Below are 14,961 nucleotides of genomic sequence, written 5' to 3'. Positions count from 1 at the left end.
ATTACTCAGCTCTGAAAGCCAACAGCAAATGACACATCAAAGCGGGCTTGTTAAGCCAAGAACAAGGAACTTTATCCCTCCTAACAAAAGCCGCACTGCCTAAAAAGGCACCCAAGTCTTACAGGTGTTTTAGCAAGACCTGACAGAACAATTAACAGAACTGGAGGCTTTTTACTAAATTTTAAGGGCCAGTTTGTTTGGGGAAAAGAAAAAAAAAAAAGCGAAAAAAAAACACTAACAAATGAGAGAGACAGTTCAGGTTCCTATTGTGATTTCGAGTGATCTGTTCAGTCTGACTGGTAACCATTTGTGGCAACAGAACACTTCTGTCCTAAGGAAATTTTGCCCAGCCATGCCACTACGAGCAGCATATTGGTTCCTGATGCAGAGATACAAGGAGGTGGAAAGCTTTGTGTGACAACCCAAATCCATACTGCTTTTTGCTCCCATTTTATCTTAAAAGCGTTTTGATGACCTGAAAGCCAAAGTGGCTATGTAGTGTTTATATACATACACACACACGCACACAAAGGGATAGAGAGATACAAAAATAAATTAATTTAAGCAGAAGAGGAAGTACAGCCTGAACAATAAAATCCCATTTGTCTCAATAGCTGGGAGCTAGCACTGTACTGAGTCTTCAGTGCAATTTGTCTCTTTATGACAGCTTCTTTCCTCTTTCTCTGCCATGCAGCCAAACATCTAAAAAGCACTAGAACTTGATATATAATTGAAAAACAAAACAAAAAAAACCAAACACCTACCCTTTTACAACAGCAAGTTTTGCATATTTAGCACTGGGGGAAAACACTGATCTTTAGAGATGGGGGTAAGAGAGAGACAAGCCAAATTAATTAGTGCAACGAGGTAATCAGGTAACAATAAATACATTATATCAGTTGCTGAAACAGGAAAAACATTTTGGACAAGTGTGTTTGACTACTTCGAAGAAACTCAATGCTGGAGTTGCCAGCATTTGTCTGGTGCCCGACCAGCTCAGCCCCGTGGCGACCCCCTAACTTCCCTCCTTCTCTACAAAATGCCCCAAACCTGCAGCTCCCGGTACCCGCCCAGGCTGTGCGGGAAAGCAATGAATCATTTACAGTCCTCCTCTGCTAAGTACCTCAAGAAGGGTGGAACCACCTCAGGCTCCTATCACCATCTTCCCTTAAGCTTATATGTGACTATAGTCTAGTAATAATCTAGAGGGATATGGTCTAGTAATAATCTAGTCAGAGATGTTCATCCCCTTCCTCCTAACCTAAAAGCATTTCAAAAACTCTTTTTTTTCCCCCCAATTTACACAGAACCACATAACCTTCTGATAGGTGTGTTCCCACTCTCCACCCTTCAAATAAAAGGGTGAGGAAAAGAGTAGGAAATATGGAAATGAAAGCTTGAGATAAGGTGTGTCAGTACTAACCCCAGTCCTGCATTAACCCCTCATCCCCTGGGTGTTACCCTGTAGGCATTTTCTTCCCACTATAAAATCAGAGATCCATTTACAATAGCTGCCTCATCCCAGTGAGTACCCTCCCACAGTAGGCAGCCTTGGGATCTCATAAATACAGCTCTGGAGCAGAGCCTAATTTTCTGCTGATAGCTTGAATGAGTGTGAATTCTACTGGTAGCATCGACTCGGTGCTCTTATGCAAAGTCCCACAAACAAGTTCCTGCCCCGGGCACTGCCACAGACAGTGCTCCCCGCTACTCAGACTTCCCTGTCCAGGTGCCCGTTCACACCTCCGCTTACCAACAGGCATCTCTCTGCAAGTTACACTGGTGTTTCAGCACCCTGGCAGTACTCAGCTAGTGGCAAATTGCTACCGTTCACTGCTGCAACAGAACACAGCAATTCAGCGTGCTGGAGGTAGTGTTTTGGTACCTTAAGTCACTGGTGGAGGACAGCAATTTGGGCTCTTTCCTACTGTAGGAAGGAAAAACCCGCTCGCATTTAAGATCCTCAGAATGAATCCTCTCACAAATTCCTACAGCAGTTCCCAGGGCAAACTTTCCATAGCACCCAGCATGGAGTTTGAAGAACATAACTAACAAATTCAAATGTACCATCTCCAAAATGACTTATGGATAACTGAGTAAGAGCCACAGACATCATTTACGGTTACAGCTGCTACTTTCCACAGCCCCCCGTCCCCATTCTGCTGTACCCAAGAGTAAATCCAAAGCAGCTCCTCTGAAGTCACGAGTCCAGTCTAGTGTGAGAGCAGAAGGAAAACAAGTAATTTTCCAGGGCAAAAGGGGCCAATGAGTGACCTACCAAAAATTCAGGAGGAAAAAACCCTAATGCTAAAGTAGTCACCCCGCTTCTTCCTCCCTGCCGGTCTGCACCTTACGTGACCTCGGTCACTGCTGAGCCTGAGACCACTTGAGCCACAGGAAATTTAGGGCTTGGGGAAGCAAGCTGAGCTGCCTATGAGTACATATAGATCCTGCCCATGTCCAGACTCTTACAAAATGTTTATTCTCCAGCAAAGACGGCCACATTTCTATTGCCATTGCAATGATCTCTACTAAATGTCCCGATACTGCAGCGAGGAGCACAGACACTGGTTTTGCTCCAAGGGAAAACGTCTCAGGAGCCTCTCGCTCCCAGCGGCACAGCCGAGGAAGGTGCTCCTTGGCCTCGGCCCCGAGGCCAGGCAGCCTCAGAGCGCCCCAGCAGCAGGTTGCAGACCCCTCTCCAGCACCAAGAGCACTGCTAGGGCAGCACAGCCTCTCTCTCCATGATTTAAGATGCACACTATTCCCTCCATGCTCAAATTCCTCCAGTGCAGAGAAAATATACAGAAGTTAAATCAGAAAAACTAAGGCATAAACTGTTACAAACATTGAAGCAGGCACAGGATCTATTTAACCTTCAAAGATTCCATAATGCAAGCTTCAAGGACAGGGACTCCTAAGTGCGCCTGGACAGACTGCCTGTTTTGTGTTTTTTTTTTTGCTGCTTGTCAATTAAGCACTGACAGGTGATCGATTCTGGCACCCCCTCTCCTACCTGTAATAATTTCCAGTCCCTGAAACTGAGCAGGTATCCAGCCCATGTTTGGTGAGCTCTGAGGCACGAGAGGAATCAGGAACAGCTGGGCGAGGGGCTGAAACTTACTGGGAATTAAATCGAGTGGCAGGTGTTAGCAAGGCAAAATTAACCATTGTTTTTTACTTGAGAACTAAAAGTGAAGGGCTGAGTCACGGCAAACCAGTTGCCATTGACGAAGAAAAGCAAAGTCTCATAGTTCTTAGCAAATTTCTTCTTTATAACAAACTGGCTTAAACTCCACGTACCAATAAGCAAGATCTATTCATGCTTCATTAAAACAAACTTTCCACACTACCTTCTTTACACAGAAAACAGGAGACTTTCACTGGTTCAAAATACCGTATGATGAATCAAATAAAAGAAAATACTTGTAGAGGGAAGTCTTCCTGAGCTTAAAAAACATGACAGCCTTATCTAGCAGTGCTCTGCCCAGTCTCAGAATGACACAAGTCACTTACTGCTAAACACAAAGCCACCACCCATCAACACACAAATACCAAAAAACTTAAAAATAGTCACGCTGGGCTTCTTCTTCATAAGGATTTCAGCCTGTGTTACCCTGGCCCATTTGTTTAACTGAATTTATCAGGAAGACACAGCAACAAGAAGGCAGAAAATGATTCAGGAGGCGCAGGTACAAGCAGCCAGAGGCCGCCTCGCACATCCCGGCACGCTGGATGTCTGAGCACCATGAGGAGGAACGGGAAGCTGCCGCAGCAACTTGCCACCATCCTGGGAGGGGAGGCAGGTCCTTCGGCAGCTCAAAGCCTACCCCAGGCTGCCAGAGGAGTCTCTGCAACTGCCGCTCCATCACGCCCGGGCCTCTGAGCGCTTTGCCAAGAGGTCCTTGCCCAGGAAGCCATGGCACACAGCACGACTCGCTGCTCTGCTCCAGCCAACGTGAAAGGCTTTGCTTCCCCCTGAGGAAAGGAAGGAGGAAGTCTAAAGGACACGAGTTTTGTAATTAAAATGGATGCTTTGATGTGTTGGTGAAGAACTGAAGCACGAGACAAAAGCAGCAAATGCTGGGCAGGACAAGCACAGCCCCCAGATCCGCAGGTCCCCTCTAATTCCCTGTGGTGCAGCCTTCATTAGCGACATGTACAGTGCCTCTCCTTAGCCATCCCCTTCCCTAGCTGCTCCTCAGAGCATCCCTAGCACAGCTCCCCTCAGAGCCACCTCTGCTGTTTCTATAAACGAGCAAACCTTACACAGGTGAGGAAACACACATGTGTGTGCCCACACTCCCCTCTGCAGTTTTCTTAGGACCATTTTCAGCCCAAGAGCCATGCTGCCGCTGGCACCCGCCTGACCACGATGGCCATGAGCTAAGCAGGGAGCTGAAAATGAACCCAACTGAATTAGCCCACTGAAAATAACCCAACTGAAAATAAAGTTTTCAGCCAGCTCGCCGTGCAGGGACACGTGCTGCTAAGAGCTGGAGAGGGGCTTGCAAGGCAGCCCTGGGGCCATTTAATCCCCCAAAGGGAATTAAATCAAGCAAAGGAAGGGTGGCCAGGCCAGGGAGGGGCTGTGCCTGGTGCTGGCAGCCCAGGCGTTGATCAGGTTAACCAGCCACAAAGCACCCCGAGGAGCTGCTGAACACGGGCCACTTGAGCAACAAAGAGCCCAGTCCTGCTCCGGGAGAAAACCAGAAGCCAACTTCTTCAGCAGAAGAAAGCGTCCAACTGCATTTGAACTTCTCTCCTGAACTTCTCGCCTGTACCTGGGGGTTGTGTCTGGTGCTCCAGCCTCCAGCAGTCTCTCCCCTCTGGCACTGCCTCTTGGGCAACCCAGCTGAGGGCACTCCCCATCCATCCTGTCACCTGTGGGCTGTCTGCTAGCCTGTGCTGTGGCCTGAGCCAGGGAATCGGGCTGAAAAGCAACTCAAGAATTGAAAGAGAGTGGGGAAAAAAATCCAGCTGGATCAAATCTGAGAGCAGATCCACGGTTTGCCACTGGAACGCAAAGTGTGCGTGTCAGCAAGGTGCTGGAGTGAGCAGCCACCAGCAGGGCAGGAGTGGCCGTGGTGAGCAGAGGCAGCGCTGCTGACCACGCTTCGTGTCGTGTTAGCGTAGGGTGAGCAGCACACACGTGGCCTGTCACTCCAGTTCATTTATCCGAGGCAACCAGTCTGCTCTGGGAGGTCAGAGTCCACCGACGTGGTCAGCCATCACAGAGCTCTTCCCTGCCAGCAGGGTATGGCAACCGGCCGAGACCCAGGCTCAGAGGACTCCCCGGTCCTGCCAGCTCTTCACATCACTGGGAGGAGAGCTGATGGCGCACTGCACAGCCCCAAACCGGCCCAGACACCCCGGCACTGCTGCGAAGAGTGAGCTACGGTGTCAAGTCAACCAGCTGGAAGCCAGTCAAATGGAAGAGTATTATTTCCACACAGAGCTTAGGAAATCTAGTATTAGTATGTCCTGTATGATTTCTTGGTTTTGCACTTCAAAACCAAAACTGAAGGAGTTAAGAAAGCTCTCCACAAATTGTCTGATATCTGGAAATCCCGTATTAGGGGAAAGTTCTGGGGACCGCTGTGACTTCTCCAGAAGGAAATGACCCTCATTTCTTTAAAAACGATTTGAGGAGAGAATTTCTGAGAAGCTAGATAGCTTTTTAATATGACAGACCAAAGCAAAAGAAAATGGATTTCAAGTTCAACAAGACAGATTCCAGCTTAGAAAAACACATTTCCTTTTAACAATTTGGGAAATTAACAGCTGGATCAGTTTATTTAGGACATTATTTTACTAACGGAGCCAACATCATCTGAAGTCCTTGACATGAGTCTGAGCATTTTCTTTAACACTTTAGCTCCACCAGATGTTACAAACCCAGTGAAATCCTGCCATTTGTGCAATTTGGGACAGTGCAGGTGACAACAATATCAGAAGTGGAGGAGGTTGACTCTATCCCCAGCGTGCCACGCAGCTCTCCAGCACATCTTCCTGAATATGGTTAGAAGAGGAGGATAAGAGGAGGGAGGCGACCATCACCATTGTGTCTATGCAGATTGGATTAGGAAATCTCAATGAAGAACAACCAGGCTCCCTCTGCTCTGGCTCCAGCTGGCTCTTATCTTTCTGCAGGGCTTTACCTGACAAAAGCCCGGTGTTACCACCTCGGAGGAGAGATGCACACAGGAGGGACTCCTTACTGGGAAGTCCCCCACCATGGTGCGGCACGGCGTGCAGAAAAGGTGTGTGTGAGCTGAGGACAACTTGGAGGCCGGCTCCCTCGGAGCCCTACAACCACCCGGGAGCCCTCAGACCTCAGAGCCCGCTCCAGACGGAGGAGGAGCCTGGCTGGATCTCCATGACCCAGTTATGGTCCACGGACTTCTAAGAATAACTCCTACATCAAGCGAGGAGAATTTTCTTCTCCCGTCCCCATAAACATATCCCTTACCCTCGTTACATTTTTATTGAGACGTCCCTCAGCACGAGTGCCAAACAAACCTTTAAGAGTCTTGAATTTCTTCGGTGTGCACGTGGCTGGGGGCACACGCATGTTTCCCTGCCCCAGGCAGCACCGGGCGCACACAGCGAGGAGCCCGCTGCAAGGAGGGGTGCAAGGAGCACAGGGCGAGAGCCTCAGCTGCTGCAACTGGGCGCTGCTGTGCCAAAACAGATCGCAGAGAAGCCAACAATCTCCTTTCCCCTCCTTTCACAGTAACGATTGAGAAAGTTGCGTTCACGGAAGGCACAGACGGATCCATGCCCTGAAAACACACCCTTTGTTCAAAGCTGGAATCCCTACGCGGGTAACACAAACCTTCAAGGGGGAAAATAAATAAAAATGGGGCTTTAACAAAATGTTTCAGCAGACCCTCAGCTCCTGCAGCACTAGTGGGCGCAGCTATAATTACAGCAAACCTACATAATGCGTCTGAACTAGCGGAGCCCTTTCCCTGCGAGCAGAGGAGCTGCCACATCAGTAACTCTGTTGCTAGGGCAACTGCTTACTTTCCATATCAACTGCAAACTCGTTGCTGTGGAGACACATATACAAGAAAAATTCCTCTCCATAGCCAAGGACCAGATGGTAGGGAAGTCGGGGAAGTCATGGGCTAGCGGGCTGTGCTAAATGGGACGTACGCTAGAGGACATTCAGATCCCTGCGCTCACAAAGGGATTACTCTGAATGGCGGGGCTCGCGGGTCCGGCAGGACACACAAAGGGGAACCCCGCTTCTGCTCCCCGCCGCGTGATGCTTTACTCTCTGGCCGGCTGCTACTAGACTCCGAGCTCAAGGCAAAGAGGTGTGCACAGGCCAGGCTCAGCATTCTCCCCTCTCCAGCCCTTCTTCATCCCCAGGTCGGCCTCGTGTCCGAGCTCTGCATGCAGCCGCCCTGCCAGGGGAGCCCCACGGCTCCACAGCTGAAGGGGACGGTGGTGGTGGTGTCCCCATCAACCTGGGGGACCTCGTTTCCCAGCATCGGGCCCAAGAGCACCAGAAGAGGCAGGCGGAGCGATGCGGCCTGCGAGCCTTTCTTTCCCTGACAGGGATCTCAGGCCAGGAAACGCAAGAATTTGTAGGCACGCAGGAAGAGCTGCGCGTATTAATTACATATTTAGCCCCATGAATATAAATTAGGGGAGCCCAATGCTGAGGAAACTACCAGGCGGAGGGAAATCGAGAAAGAATTAAGTGTTCAGCAGAACTTTTTTTAGAAAAACGATTACTGAAAGGCTCTACAAACAAACACTGGAAAGCACAACTCTGAGAGGAAAAGCTTCTAGCTTTTCACAATGTGTCAACGCACATCAACTAGCAAATGCCTGCAATTCCCAGCACCGATTAACTCCTTCCCCCCATCCTGCACGTTTCAGAGCCTCGCTTGTTGGCGTTTCAGAGCACGCCGTGTGCTAAATGCTCTTTACCCCCACATAAAAGCAGAAGGACAGACAGACTCCGAGCCTGCAGCCTGCAGAACCTGGCTGCAAACTGGGAGAAGCGGCACGAAATGGTTCCTTGTAACAGAGACCCCTTCCCCCCAGGTCCCAGGGACCCCACTCTGATTCACAGGCCGCCTTCTGAGCACGGGATACGCTTGCTGTGAAGCACCCAAATCAACCCTGAGGCTGCAGGCACGCACATGAACATATTTCAACGCCAGCAGTTGAAGTTTGCTGCTTTCCAAGTCCACAATTAGCTGTCAGGCACCTGATTCAGCAATCCTGACCGAGCGCCAGCTCTGCACCCGGGTCTCAGCCGGCCGTCCCTCAGCCAGGACACGAGATAAAAGCAGCAGGGTGTTTCAACAGCCCGAGTCTGTGCTTTTAAACTTTCAGATTTTCGTCTCAATTACCTTAATGCTGGCAACCAGCAGGGTGACCGGCTAGTTATTAAGGGCTCAGGAGCACAAAAAGATGGAAGAAATTCTCTCTCATAACCTGGGCTTTCCCAGGGAAGCACAAACCCCACCTAATTACCGCTATAGGCAAGGACTGCCACCACACCTCATCGTCTCGCTAGGTAACCACGGATCTAATCGTGGATTCGCGATGTAGGTGACGAGTCATGCACTGTGCTCCTCCACTTCCCTGTGGAGAAGGGCTTCGTGGTATTGTTCGTATCATCTCGGAAGGCTGCCGGATATTTGACAGATATACATGAAGACGAGTTCCTCATAGGAAGGAAGCTGTAATCTAAACAGTCAGCTTGTAAACAGAGGAAGAGGGATAGAACAAACGGCAATGCCAAACATTCGCCTGGCCAGTTACAGCATTTGGGGTTTTTTAAGACTATTGTGTTAAGGCTTCTTATGGTCTGGGGCAGGGTCATAAAAGCCTGGTGTGGCACTTACTATTACAGTCTCACTTCCACACAAGAATTTAAGGCTGGTTTGCATGAAACAAGATCCAGTTCAGGCACAAGTTTTTTAATCTCACACACAATCGTCCACAGCAACTAATTTGTAAAAATACCAGTGTACAGTGTGTCATCTTCAGTATGTGGACAGTGGATTCCAGGGAACGACATTAAAAATAAATAAAGTCAATCATTTAAAAAGGCAAAACTACTGAGAAAATAAGTTAATTAATCTAAAATGGAAAGCTGTTAGCTTAGGGTAATGTAAGATTCTCCCTCTAGAAGAAGAAAGCTTCTATTCCACAGCATTTAAAGTTAAATCGCACCCAAAATAGGGAGAACAGCACCACCAACAGAAGTCTAGCTTCAGGGTAACCAGTGACGAGACAATCACAGCATTTACTTAACCGGCATACAAAAGCAGAGTGCATCTATTATTTCTGCCAGAAGAAAGCGTTCACTTTCTGATCGTCAGCCAACTGCAGAGACAGACAGTCAGCAGTGTGATTGTACCTGCTACTTATTCCACCAACCCGTGAGAGGGACTGTGAAATTAACCTGCAAGCTGGGGTTTTTATCAGAATACTCATATTTGGCCAAAGGTTCACCCAGACCACTGCTTCTGGAGGCCATCCCCTTCCGAAAAGGAGATCTGCTCCCAGTCTGATTTATGCAATAGAAGGTTATGCAAAGCACTGCCTCCGCCGCTCGGCTCATTTCCCCATTCCCTCACACACAGCCTCTTCCTGCAGATGCAGTTGAGGATCCAGCAATGAAACCAGACAGCAGCTACAGAGATCTGAAAGCTAAAAATCTGTTCCCCAGATTCCGCCACTGCACTGTTCCCAGAAGCTGCAAACGTCCAGAGAGAGAACAACCGCGTTTTTGGTAACTTTCCCCTGCGATGCCAGACCCATCTCCTCTGTCTGAAGAGTTTCTCTACAACCTGCCTGAAACAGAATAAAGCTTCCTCACCAAAATTCTGAACTACTTCTGCTTGGTTTAAAAAAAAAAAAAAAAAAGTTTTTTTCTGCTTACAACACCCAGCAGTAAAAAAAGAGATGAACTCTTACATAAGGCATACCCTTTCACTATACATTTGTATAAGCCAAGAACAGCAAGCAGCCTATTTATAACATGATTACATTCATCTAGTATAGCTGGAAACCATTACCACAGCATGGTAACTAAAAACAATATTTAACCACTATGCATGAAGACACCAGCTGGGGGGAAAAAGAAAAAACACACACACCGAGTACTTTCTTACAGATGTCTAGACAATGAATTTAATAAAATCAGAATGAGCCATGCTAAAGAAATGTTGGCTCTCTGAATTTAATGAACTACATTACCAGGGACAGCATTGCGTATTCTGCTTTTTACTATTATGAATTTATTTTAGGACTAGCAGGTGAATTTTATCAGAGCCAGACAGGTTTCCACAGTTCCAAACTTACCTGACTTCTGTCTTTGTCCACCTTCTTAAAACACTTATTCAAGGATAGATTATGTCTCACAGAATTTTTCCATCCAGTGGGCGCGTTTGCAAAATATGGAAAGTGTTCTAAGATCCAGTTGTATATATCCTTTACAGGCAGTCTTTTGGTTGGCGAGTCCTCGATGGCCATAAATATGAGGCAGCTAAAGGAGTACGGAGGTTTGCAGTTGGGGTTCTGCTTGGCATCGTAGGGCATGTCAGAGTGGGCAGGAGACGGAGGCGTGTCGTCACCGATGTCCTGAACGGGGCTAACGCTTCTTAAGACCGAGTCCCCAAAGCTTTTCAGCAAGTTCTTGCTCTCGTGTAACCAGTTCAAATTTGTTAGTTCTTCATCTTCCATGGCCCCTTTATCTAATCTGATGGCAGGCAAAGAGAAATCTAGGTCCTCGTCATCGTGAAGTGCCTTTGATAAATCACTATCTTGGTAACGTTGGCTCAGTCCGCTGGGCACACTAATTCCTGAGCCCTCTGGCTTCTTACTGGGCGGCATGACTGGACCCATTTAGGCTGAGACTCCTAGGAGAGCGAATCCAAAGCGAGGGGAAAAAAGAAACAGAGAAAAAAGTTAGCTCATGAAAAGATACTGCAGAACATTTTGACAGCTTTTCCCCAACCAGTCACTTGGCCTTTTGCGATCTGTATTAAAAATGACAGACTCACATAAACAGGCATCCCCAAACGCTGAGTAAAATAATCCAAAGTCAGGAAAAGGAAAGAAATTTCAGTGAATGGAGTAAGATGATAATCTTGATATGCCTCAGTGCTGCGTGTACTTGAAGCCCTGTGCAGGAAATCCTAAAGGCACATTCCTTTAATGACGAATACGTGTATCAGATCAGTGAGTGCTCTGAATGTATCACTTTAATAGGCATGTAAACTTAAAAAAATAAAATAAAAAAATAAAAAAATAAAAAGAAGGGGGGCTTATTACAGCAGTTGCTTCAGATTAAGTTCAGCTGTTTCACTTTTGAGGACAATACAGCAGCGTTGTGATTAAAGGCGCTCTGGCTGAAGGCTCAGGCAGACGAGCATCCAACCCAACTGCAGTCCCCATTGCAACCAAACTCCAAAATTACAGCAGAGCTCCCAAAACGGAACGGGCGAGAGCAGGGAAGGAGGCAAGCAACGCACAGTAGCTTTGGGAGCGGGGCCAAGACACGGGGAAACAAGCGCCAGAGGAATAGAGCACTTTAAAAATGTATGTAAACAGAGACAGCTCCAACACGAGCCGGGCCGGGCCGTCCCTCAAACATGGCAGAAAATAGAGCCGGGGGGGCGGCACGCTGCCAGCCTCAGCGGGCCCTGGGGATGGGGAGAGCCGGGGGGCTCGGGGGGCCGGGTGATTCGGCCGGGGGGTGAGGGCAGCGGTGGGTGGGGGTGAGGGCAGCAGCGGAGCAGCTCTGTGCGAGCCGCCACACACTGCCCCGGCTTCCCGCACAGCACAGCCGCCAGCGCTCAGGTCTGGAGCCGCGAGCAGAAGCCAAATAAAAGCGGGGCGGGCTCGCAGCGCACGTGAGGCACGGGCAGCGCCCGCATGACCGCAGGGCGCAGGGTGCCCGTGCCGGGACCGCCGGGGACGCGCTCCCAGCTCCCGTGGGCGCGGGGCGCTGCCGCCGGCACAACTTCGCCTCCGCCAGTGGCGCCCCGGGAGCGGCGCTGCGCTGGTGGCGCTGTTGCCATGGCGACGCCGCGGCTGCTCCCCGGGCACCGGGCGCTCCGCAGCCCGCCCCGCCGGGCCCTCACCGCACCGGGCGCTCCCGGGGCTCGGCGCGGCCGGCTCGGGGAGGGGTGGGGGGAGAGAGTGTGAGGGGGGCGCCACGGCCACGGGGAGGGGTTCGGCCGCTGCCCGCCGCCAGACAAAGGCGCGGCGGCCACACGGGGCCGGGGACCCGCGGCCGGGCGAGGAGCGGGCAGGGGGCGCGGGGCAGCCGCAGCCGGGAGGCGGGGGGGGGGGGGTAAGGGGGCGGTGCCGGCCCCCCCGCCCCGCTCCCTCCGCACTCGGCGCACGGCCGGGCCGGCGGGGGGGGGGGGGGGGCCGCGCGGCCATTGGGCAGCGGCGCTGCCGATCAGCGCGGTTGCCAGGAGACCGGCGGGGCCCGGGGCGGGCGGGGGCGGCCGGCGGCGCGCACCCCGCTGCTGCCGCCCAGATGTCAGCGGCCGGGCAGGGCCCGAGGCGCCGCTCCCGGCCGGGCTCCGGCCTCACCCCCCCTGTCCCCCCCCCCCCTCCCGGCAACTCCCGGGCAAGTTGCGGCCGGGCACGGACCCTCCGGCCCCGGACCCTCCCCGCTCCCCTCCCGCTTCCCTCCCGGCCCCGCCGGTGCCGTGCGCGACCCCCGCTGGCGGCGGGGTCCGGGACTCACCTGGCGGGGGGCGGCCTCGGCGCGGCCCCTCGGCGGCTGGCAGCGGCCCCGCGCCCCCCACACCGCCCCCCCCCCCCCCCCCCCAGCCTCAGCCCGAGCCCCGGGGGTGCCGCGGGGGTCCCGGCGCAGGGGGCGCCGCCGGCAGCATCGGGGCCCGGGCGCGGGGCCGCCCCGCAGCGGGTCCGCCTGGGCGCGAGCCGGAGAGCGAGAAATTGTTTCCAGCGCAAACAAAAAAAGGCGACACATGACCAGGGGAGGGAGGGGAGAGAGCGAAAACGTGGGCTGGGCCTGCCCGGGCGGGAGAGCCGCGGAAGGGAGGAGGGAGGGAGGGAGGCAGGGCCGGGGGGGGACGGGGGGGGAGGGCGGCGGCACCCCCGGCAGCGGGGAGGGACCCCCGGGGCGGCGCCGCGGGGCTGTGAGAGCCGCGGGACCCCGCGGGGCTGCGCGGGTCCGACAGCAGCGGCAGCCCTCGCCTCAGGAAGGGTCCTTCCGAATCGGGCCCTTCGGTCAGGAGGAACGGTGCCTCCTCTGCCCCTGCACGGGACACAGCTTGCCCCTGGACACAGCTGGTACTGGCTTGGTTAAAAAAAATCAACCCCTCAGCATCGGCTGAGTTAGATGGATCGGAGCGAGCTAACTTGACTTAAACACCAGGAAGAAGTTGCCCAGTCTAGACAGCTCCGGGTAAATGTGGTCTCCTCTGTGCAGTGTTTGATCTCGGGCAGCCTCTGCGATGCACAGCCTTACGGCACAGCTGCCCGCCTTCAGAGCGAGCACCAGACGTTGTTCTGGGGCTCAGTCAAGGACTTCCTACTCTGAGTAAGCGAGGCTCGCACCGTTCGCGTACTTCCAAAATCACTTTGCCTTCAGTATAGGAAAGGTCTGCTGCAGGAATCTATAAGCAACGTAATACGTGTTAGAAATACAGGAATGTTGGTAGAGCCCTGGACACAGAAGTTATCCCTAAGCCAAGAAGCAAAGTATTTTAGCAATTTTATTTAGAAAAGTTAGGACAGCTGTCTCAAGACCTTGCAGGAATTCTCTCCTGGCCCACACAGTCAATATTATCCTGCTTAAGCAGGATAACCACTACATTGTACCACGTTTCTGTGCCTGTATTTAGCCATTTTCTGCAGCATCAGTTACCTTTTCTAATCTCTACAACATCTGCCAAACTCTCATTTTTAGACAGGAGAGTAGTGACAACTTGGTTCTCAAAGTGCAGGGCCGAGAAGTGCTTCGCTTATTCTCTCAAACACGAAATTCCTGTCATAACTCGCTAAGACCTCCTTTTGCCGATAGCTCTCCCTCCCCTACCCAGTGAGCTGCTGTTTCACATTCTTGCATTTTCCAAGAAGACACAGCCGGCAGCTGGATCTCAGGGCGCAGGCAGTACCTGCCAGGCAGCATCTGCGCTGTTACCGCTGGCAGCCCTGCCCTGTGACCGTGCTGCTTCCAGCACCAAGCAGTCAGCAGACCTGGAGTTTACACAGTTCTTATCTCATGGCCATTTTGTTCCAAACCCAAACTAAATTAGCAAGTCATAACTCCACCCACCTGAATTTACTCCAAACGCTTCAGACGTTTCTCTTTGTGAATCAACACGTCTCTTTGCCAGCCGGAGAGGAGATTTATCACATTTATCTTCACTTGTAAAAGTCAAGTGTCTTAGCATTTGGAGAATTCAGCTAATGAGAAGTACTCCCAAAGTGAGAAGGGGGAAGCCTGGCGAGACACAGGGTGGTATATAGAGCATATTGCACCTTGAGTAGGGCCTTACTCTGTGTGTATCCTGTTCAGGTACACAGATCTGCTCAGAATTAGGGGAGAGATTCCCCGTTAGTACTGGGAGAACAAGGCCAGTTTTACCCCCTCCCCATGGCAGGGAGGAACTTCCCCAGCACACACAGTCGGGATTGCAGCGAAGCACCAACGTGAGGCATTTGACGAGCACACAGCAAAGCCAGCGCAGGGGTCCGCAGCTGGGGACCGAGAGGCCTCGGGCAGCAGGGGGACGAATCCTGCACCCCAGGCTGGGGGGCTGGCACGGGGCTACGGGCAGAGGCACGGCATGGGTGCCTCCTGCTGCCTCCTCCTCACCCTGCGCTCAGCAGCAAGGAGCTGCTGGCTGGCTCCTCCAGTGACAACTCCGGTATCTTGCCTCTTGGGGTGAGGGTGTCCCCCAGCTTCCCTGACTTGTTCATGGAATGGTTAACTAACTC

At 51.9% G+C, this 14,961-nt stretch overlaps 2 protein-coding genes across 9 annotated transcripts in view; both read right to left on the bottom strand.

Moving 5' to 3' along the window:
• Positions 1 to 14,961, bottom strand: part of FOXN3 (forkhead box N3) — a 197,085-nt gene that overhangs the window by 117,847 nt on the left and 64,277 nt on the right. For 3 of the 8 annotated variants that reach the window (XM_038179125.2, XM_038179126.2, XM_038179129.2), the window contains exons 1-2: positions 12,740 to 12,963; positions 10,339 to 10,895 (exon numbers count right to left, since the gene is read on the bottom strand). In XM_038179125.2, the coding sequence (XP_038035053.1) occupies positions 10,339 to 10,881 (543 nt within the window). In that variant the 5' untranslated portion in view covers positions 10,882 to 10,895; positions 12,740 to 12,963. Of the gene's footprint in view, positions 1 to 10,338; positions 10,896 to 11,039; positions 11,059 to 12,739; positions 12,964 to 14,961 lie in introns of those variants that run through there. The other 5 variants (XM_038179127.2, XM_038179128.2, XM_038179130.2 and 2 more) reach the window with 4 other exon arrangements.
• On the bottom strand, positions 11,203 to 12,710 carry LOC140002584 (uncharacterized). Its single transcript, XM_072038371.1, has one exon. It carries the CDS (start codon positions 12,424 to 12,426, stop codon positions 11,452 to 11,454), a length of 975 nt encoding a protein of 324 aa, XP_071894472.1. The 5' UTR covers positions 12,427 to 12,710; the 3' UTR covers positions 11,203 to 11,451.

The sequence above is a fragment of the Anas platyrhynchos genome, chromosome 5, assembly GCF_047663525.1.
Source record: "Anas platyrhynchos isolate ZD024472 breed Pekin duck chromosome 5, IASCAAS_PekinDuck_T2T, whole genome shotgun sequence".
In the NCBI taxonomy this organism is placed as follows: Eukaryota; Metazoa; Chordata; class Aves; order Anseriformes; family Anatidae; genus Anas; species Anas platyrhynchos.
The sequence above is the reverse complement of the archived record's forward strand: the minus strand, read 5'-3'. Positions and strand labels throughout refer to the sequence as shown.